Source organism: Vigna angularis, chromosome 4 (assembly GCF_016808095.1).
Source record: "Vigna angularis cultivar LongXiaoDou No.4 chromosome 4, ASM1680809v1, whole genome shotgun sequence".
NCBI classification, from domain to species: Eukaryota; Viridiplantae; Streptophyta; class Magnoliopsida; order Fabales; family Fabaceae; genus Vigna; species Vigna angularis.
In genome coordinates, this window is record NC_068973.1 from 35749324 (window position 1) to 35757562 (window position 8239).

The 8239-nt window shown below is 38.7% G+C and overlaps 1 protein-coding gene across 1 annotated transcript; it reads right to left on the reverse strand.

Annotated features, from left to right (window-relative positions):
• Nucleotides 1-206: 206 nt before the first annotated feature.
• LOC108331530 (uncharacterized) lies at nt 207-7007 on the reverse strand. Its single transcript, XM_017566257.2, has 5 exons — nt 6752-7007; nt 3955-6581; nt 2068-3804; nt 1266-1521; nt 207-1185 (listed from the first exon to the last, which is right to left on the reverse strand). The coding sequence occupies exons 2-5, from the start codon at nt 6505-6507 to the stop codon at nt 626-628; spliced, it is 5106 nt and encodes a 1701-aa protein (XP_017421746.1). The 5' UTR covers nt 6508-6581; nt 6752-7007; the 3' UTR covers nt 207-625.
• Nucleotides 7008-8239: the final 1232 nt, after the last annotated feature.

Genomic DNA, 8239 nt, shown 5'->3' on the forward strand with positions numbered 1-8239 from the left:
GACTAGCCATATACGAGAAAGAGGGTTGTAGATTTACAGGACCCTTCTCAAGGCTTAAAAATGAAATATAAGCTGGTTTTTGCTGCAAGACAAATTTCTTTCGATGATCCTTGTGCTGAAAAAAAAGGGCAATTGCGTTACTATTTTCATAACCACCAGCTATCTGGCGAATTATGTGTCCAGTTATGACATAAATAGGACTGCAATTCCATTCAAGGTGGTGTTGTATTATTTGGCCGATTTCTATTTTCATATTTAACATTTGAAACTGAGGTCAAGGGGAAAAAATTCTGTACAAAATATAGGCAGCCAAAATTCCATAGATCCATACCACGCAGATCAGCGCAACAACATTACTGAACTAGGCATAGCTGGGGAAGGTGCCAGCAAACCGTGCAAAAGAGTTGCACTTTGAAGTAACAAAACTACCTCCATCCCATTGATTTCAGCTCTCACGGCTTGAAGTTCAGTATAATGACAATAGGCCACAGCCATTAACAAAGTCGAACCAATGGCTTTGTCTGGTAAACTCACTGCTGAGTCTACTTGCTGCCAGCCCCTGTGCAGCTCAATTGCAAACTGGAGGGATCCATGAAGTTATCAGAGTCAGACATTCTTGTTTTATCTACCCATCACCATTGGAATCTTCAGAAGCTTTCATTGCTTCAGCGGTCACAAGAGCAACCACAGCTTTGTGAATTGCTAGATCCGCTCTGTAAAGCAATCTCTGAGCTCTCTCTCTCTTCATTCTAGCTATGCTAACTGCATGCTGAGCAGCTCCAGAGGCATCACGCACTCTAAGTTCATAGAGATCTGGACCATCAGTTTGATCAATCCCATGTCTCTGAGAACCATCCAACAGGTACTGCCTGTGGCCTGCCAAGTCATAATAACCCACATTCCACCTACCATCCCCAGTTTTCTTCCCTGAAGATGAAATTCTCTGATTATAGGAATCATTATGAAACCCAAATGATCCAAATTTCCTTGACTTGTGCCTGTTATATTTGGGTATATGATTTCTGTCATAACGGTTGTTTATAGAATAATATCCCATGCTGCCAACGTCCCGGGGTGAGAATATCGGAGAGATTTGGGGCAATGGGGAATCATCCACCGAATCATAATTATGCCCTGGGAATGCAAACTTTTCATCACCATATGCCAACCCATTGAATCTTCGTCCTGAGGACACACCAAACAGATGTAAGGAGAATTACATAAGTTGTTCAAAATGTTAATCATCTCATGAATGAAATACTCACCGTAAGGATGGAACCCATCCTGTTCATACAGAACATTGTTTGAATGGCCTGAGACCGAAATTTTCTTTTGTGATCGATGTTTTGATCCTTTGTTTGGTACTTCCAAACCTCTTGGTTTCAAACAGAAAGCAAACATAGCTGGCTTCTCCAAAGCCACACCCTTGTCCAAGCACCCATTAGAAATGGGAATATTATTCTTCGTCACGGCAACTTCCCACTCCCTCAGTTCATGTTGATATCTTTCCCATAGAGGTGGCTGAATAGAGCATAAAAAAATAGAGGTAAATTTCCAACCTTGATAACGTGCCTAAATATCAGGTGTTCAAAAGAAACAGACAATCTTGAAACGAAACAAAAGGTAAATTGCTTAACACCCCATACTTTAAGATAATCAATTGCAAAATCACAACGTTGAATACATCTCAATCAATAGGCAGAAATATAGACTAGAGGCACGAATGGTTTCCACATAGAGACATTCAAGCAATAAAAAGTGCTCACGTCAACCATCATCCTAAATAACCAACGAATAACAAGTGATTTAGTAACAACTAAAAACACCTAGCATTACATTCGGCAGGCCTTCAGCTTGCTGATAGGTACAATTAGGGCAAATAAGTAAAAAATAATCCACTGCCGCACATATTAAAATCCCTTCCCCTTCACTTCTCTATCCCCCTTCCTATTCATGTGTAACGTTAGTGTATCATTCAAAATGTCATTAATCAGTACCAGCGTGAGTAACATTCCTAAAATAAAATGATAATATCATAAATTACATAGGTTATCATTTAGACAGTACCTGAAAATGTCGTATTAACGGCATTCCCTTCTTCTGCCTTTTCTGCTGCCAATATTCATAAATGATTTTGGTTACACAGAAGGGCCCAACATCAACAGTCAGTTCCTCTATTTCAGTTGGAGTAAAATGATCACGCTGCTGAGCATATGCAGCCTTCTCAAACATGTCTATTGTTTTCTCAAACATCTCATTGGAGATCCCATCCATGAAACCATTATCTTTCTCAGAATTTTGAATAGTCAAAATCCACTGCTCGTCTTCACTATCCAAATCATACAATACATGCAATGGATTCAGAGCCATCTCTACGTCTGTTTCAACTTGTCGAAAATATTTAGAGCCACGAACAAAAGTAGCTTCAGCTTCATTATCATAATTTTCTTCTATCAAGACAACACCAGGAATAGGTATATTTTTAACTGAAGCAGCACGGATGTTCTGGTTGTAGCATTCCTCGTGCATCTCCTTGAAAACAGCCCACTGACTCCGATCAGGAAATTCTAAGATCCAATCCTTCCCTCCTTTCCACATCATAGCATGAGTGTAACGATTTGTTGATCCAGTCTGCAGAAACTGATGTGCTTTGTATGAATACCTTGTAATACCTGCAAGTTTTACAGAAAGTTTCCACTCGTTACGATCAAACAATTCTAGTACAACTCGAGCACCGGATTCTCTCCACCCCTTATCAGCAAGGGTAATCAACACATTAGCACCACAGGATAAGGCCTCCAGATTCTTTTCAGGACTCCTAGCAACATCCAATGATTTCTTCTCATTAGCCTTTCTAATTCGCTTGTGAGGCAACCCTCTCTGTCTCTGATAATGGCTTCTGTGCCTTGAATTGTAATCATACCCAGAAATAGGCACTGAATAATGTACTTGTGTCCTTGGTTTCTTAGGTCCACTGCTTAAACCATTGTGAAGAGAATCACCCTTCACATCAGACCACCCATGAGACTGGAATCCAAAAGATGAGGAATTATTCCTGTTCCGATGCCAAGAACTTCTGGGACCTGTTGGGTTGGGGCTGAGACTGACACCTCCATTTGCATTCCAGGAAAAATCAGAAGAGTGTTGAGCATCACGCAAATCACCATCACAAGGTTTCTCAAATTGATCAACAGAAGGTATTTGTATACTCAAATCGCACAGGAAAGAATGAGAATCATCATTGGCTTTAATCTTATCAGATAAAGAATTTGAAGGAAAAGAATGGTCAAAGTGACATGTTTGCCAGTCTGGTAACTGAACATTGCGATGCCTCTCAGAACAATCCAATATGGAAGTTCTATCAGCACTACGATCAATATTCTGGTAATTTTGGGAGAGAACTTGATCACTGCAATTAGATGGACTAATTAATAAATCTGGCTTGGCACAAGTCAATCCATCAGGCACCGCATCCTTTGACAAAGTAATCATATTTTTCTTCACATTAAATTCTGCATTCCGGTTAGAGCAATCATCGATGCTAGAGCAGTCATCTGTCATCGGACAAAAGTCTTCCTCATCATCTACCAGTGCATGATCACAAAAGCTAATATGAGCTACTGACTTTTCCATCAGCAACTTCAGATGTAAACTAATAAAAAATGTAGGTGCAGCAGCAAAAGAAAGTGAAAATGGAGGAATCTTCCTCTTGCCAGAGTCAGAATATTCACTGGTATCGGCCTGAGAAAACTCTCTGGAAACACCCATAATGTTAATCCCTGGCCTAATCCTCTTCTGCATGACCTGTTCATGCAAAATAACCAACAAAGCTCAAATAGCAGTGACTGGGGGTTTTGGCAGTATACATTATTAAATATAGTACACATAACCTTGAAATCAGGTGAAGGACACGGAATTACCAATCAGCAAACATAACGAAGTTGGAGAAAGTACCTTCACTAACGGGTTCCCTCTGATGGACTTAATTGGATACTCACTAGATTGATTTTGAAGCGCCTGGATGTTATCATATGTGCATTCGGAGAGATGGAGCTGCTTACCGAGTAAGCAATGTCTCTGAAGTTTTGAATCTAAATACAACCATTTTGAATTCTTCACTCTGGAGAAATTGTAAAATGTGAACACAAGAGGCTTCCTTATACCATAAACACTAGAAAACCTGAATCGGATCGATGTAGCAGGCAACTGCACGTCAATATACTTCCCCTGTTCAGCAGGTTGATGAAATAACCGAAGGACACAAAAGACAAAGGCTGCAGCCATCATCAAGCAGCCTTCAAATAAGAGAAACCTCAGTCCAGCCACATTGTCAACAAAAAGCATCTCCAAATGAACTCTTGGCCACAGGCTCATAACTGTACCATACTTAAGTAGCAGAATAGCACGGAACAACCACAAATTCTCTAATTTGAACGAGCCATTCAACACAGATTGTGTTGGATACTTTAAGCCAAACTTGAACGTTGCTGAACCAGTTTCCAAAAAAAATTTTAAAACCCCCCCATTATGTGTGTAACACAATGGTCCCTCCATCTCACCCCTCACATCATTGGACTCTTTTACATCCATAGGCCCAACAGCCACAGGATCAAAAGAAATGGAACAAGATGCAGTCGTGTTAACATGTTTATTTAGAGAAATATGATGTAACATTGGGGTTGGCTTACGAAACCGCCTTCTAAAATAGACAATAGGTCGTTTGTCATCTTTAGGGCAATTGAAGCTTTGCAATGGAGACTTACCCCCAAAGTTATCACCTAATTTATCTTCTGATAAAGAATCTCCGGAAAAGCTGTTTTTCCCATCCCTCGGGGAACTCTCAACTAAGGGCCTCCCTGTTTTTACAGCTTCGTTGCATAGTGATGAGGCTGTACCTGGAAGTGTAATAGGATTTTTCTTTCTCTTAACCCCATTAAAGGCAGAAGATTTAAACCGATGGGAAGATCGAGCCAACCAAGAGATTATAGGCTCTGTGTCCATACAGCTTTCACCACAGCTATTATTCTCAGTAATCACATCTCTTATTTGCCTTTCTTTGCTGGACAGGCTTCCCTTTTGCTGGCCAGAGCTTTTATTTTTCCTTACTGCTCTTTTTTTCCCTGCTTTTCCAGGAACTTCACTTGGAAGTAGCAGGAGTTTGAACCTCTCCGTTTCGAGATTAATCCATTCTTCTTCTCGATCATCATATTTGACATGATAACACTTTGTTTCTTTGTTATAGTCATCGACAAGACCATGATACCAAATTTGGTCCAAAGGCCAAAACACCTTAATTCTCTGGTTCAGTATCCAATGTTTATCTAAGTCACCTAATGAAATTTCATAAAAGTGCCGCCTCTTGCGGGAACGACCTTTTTCATTGTATTGTTTCCTCGGTCTCAAGACTCTGCCAGCAGTATCAACTGATGCTGATTCTGAGCCTGAATGATACTTAGACGCACAACTATCAATATTCCGACTCGAAGAGATCAAAAAGGACAACCCATTTGATGATGGCAATGTAGAGGGCTTACTACTTGAACAAAAGCCGGCATAATTTGGATCAAATCGTGAAGACAGCATCCTTGCTGCATTCTCTTCAAGATTCTCCTCCTCATCTTCCCGCATATAATCAGATATTTTATTAGCATCAATCAGAGGCTTAACCTCTTTGGCAACTTTATTTCTATCTGGAGCCAAAGACTTTTGCTTGTAGTCAGATGTTTTACCATCATCAATCAGAGGTCGAGCCTCCTTGGCAACCCTGCCCCTATCCGGAGCCACAGCCTTTTGCTTGTAATCAGATGTTTTACTACTATCAATACGAGGCTTAACCTCCGTTGCAACCCTATTTCTATCTGGAGCAAATGCCTTTAGCTTTCTGTCCTTCTTCAGTGACTTCTTTGAGGAGGAATCACCACTCTTTACAGCAGATTTACTCTTAGTTCCCTTAAACTCATCAAAATCTCGTTTGTGTTTGATCTTTGACGACTCAATCCCCTTGTCCAAATCATCACTACTTAACTTAAGTATCTGATCACCATGGTCACCTGTATTACTAGACTCTCCAGCCAACTTCGGAGCCAAGCCAACTTCAATTTTCCTTCTCCCCACAAAATCCCTCCTTCGCTTTGGAATGTAAACATTTTCATCAAAACATAACGAGCCTTTATTCAGCAAAGTATTGGTACCTGATCCCTGCTTTGGCTCCAACTTTTGTTCGCACAATTCCTGCCTGCCAGGACCATGCCCTTTCTGAAATTCTTCATCAATAACCTTCTTGTTGCCAGCATCAGCATTCTCTAAGCTACTTAGAGACACTTCCTTTCTGGTCTTCTTTTTCTTGTTCGTATTCTCATAAACACCCCCAGGATGACTCCCTTTCCTCTTTAAGCCCTTCTCTGGACTCTCTTTTCTCAGTTTTGGTTTATACAAACTCTTCAGATCCAAAGATCTCGATTTTTTGGGAATTGCAGTACCATGGGTGCTCTCCTCTCTATCTTCCATGTACAATAAGCAGAACAGACCGAGACTCTACAATGTTCACATTCCATCATACATGACTGTGCGCTTTTTCAGATCTGTAACAACAACCACATGAAAAATCACAAAAAATCTCTCAAACAACGCAAAAACTAATATCACGATAACCATTCCCACCACGCACTGGACTAATTGCATTATAAAAAAAATTTAAAAAAAACATACCAAACATATTAACTTTAAAATCATAACGAAATAACACACTAACCTAAACCAACAACACAGCACGACAAAGTCGATTCCTCCCCAAAACTCGGCGATCACGATCACGAAACATGAATTAGGGTTTGAATCCGACCCAGGCGATTTAAAACCCCCAATGAATCCCCAATTTTGAAATTAAATTCACCGACAAATTCGATTTCTACGTGTTTATATTTTGTTTCAAAACCCGCGAGAGACGCACGAGAAGTAGGGTTTCTTTTGGTTAGGCAAGCAAGGGTTTTTAGATTGAAAAAATACTGAAAATAATAACTAATGGAAATGGTAAATAGCATGAAAACACTCCAACACTGATTTGTCTCGACACGTGGCTCACTAAGGTCCACTTGATGGAAAACCCTTTGCATGGGGCTACTATTACCTGCTCGAGGTGTACAATTAGAAAATGGGACTGACCTTTTTGAAAAGGTTCGCTGCTGATAGGAACGGCTAGGATTGAACTTGTTGACCCGAAGGTAACGAAGATTCCATTAGGTTCCAGAGGTTGCACGAGGCATGGGCGATAGGATTTATGCATACCGCCTATTCACGAGAAAATAGAAAGTAAAATAAATTTGAGTGAAATATCGGAAATGCCATCGAGGTTTTTGAAAATAGACCATGCAATCAGTTCAGTTCCACGACGACCCTTCAAGAGGTGTTAAATAAATATGTTTTTGAAAATAAAGAATAAATCATGTTCATTTTATTTTTATATTTTCTACTCTTTTAGTTTTTTTATTTATTTTTCCTTACTAATATTCCTATTGGTTTAAAAGTTTTGTGTCCTTTTAGCTCAATTTTAACATCTTCAGGACTATTATAAATTATTGATGACAAAAAATAATAACAAATGTGTAAAATTTTATTGAATCAAAATTATGGTTAATTCAAAAATAATAATAATAAATTTCTAAATAGTGGGATAATAACATTGTAATAACGTTACATAAAAGTTTTGTATGGTAATAGTGAACTAAATCACATGTTCAAAAGAATATTTAAGAAATAGTGATAACATATTATTTTCAACCCAAATATTATAACTGAGAGAATTGGCTGTGACAAAGTTAGTAACTTTTTTTTAGAAAGTTAGGAATACACATAAACACAATGATTAGGTTGAAAATATTCCATTTAAAAGGAACTTTGATTAATCCAAGATAAACATATGTGTGTTAAGGTCAATATGTGATAGATTTATTGAAAGACAATTCTTCACGAGATAGGCTCCAAGAATAACATGATAGAGCTTGAGAAGATTGTGATTAATGTTTTGTTCACTTTGGAGAGAAGAATTAAGTGAGTGGATGGATTTGAAGAGATTTGAGGATGAATTAATTATTGTTTATTTGAGTGGATTTGAAGGCAAACCAGAGTAAATTTGAAAATAAAGTTTATGAGGATTAGGGTATGATTTGATTGATATGATAAATAAATAAAATTTGTTTAATTGGTAGAAATTGAAGATTACTAAAATGTCACTAGTTATTAA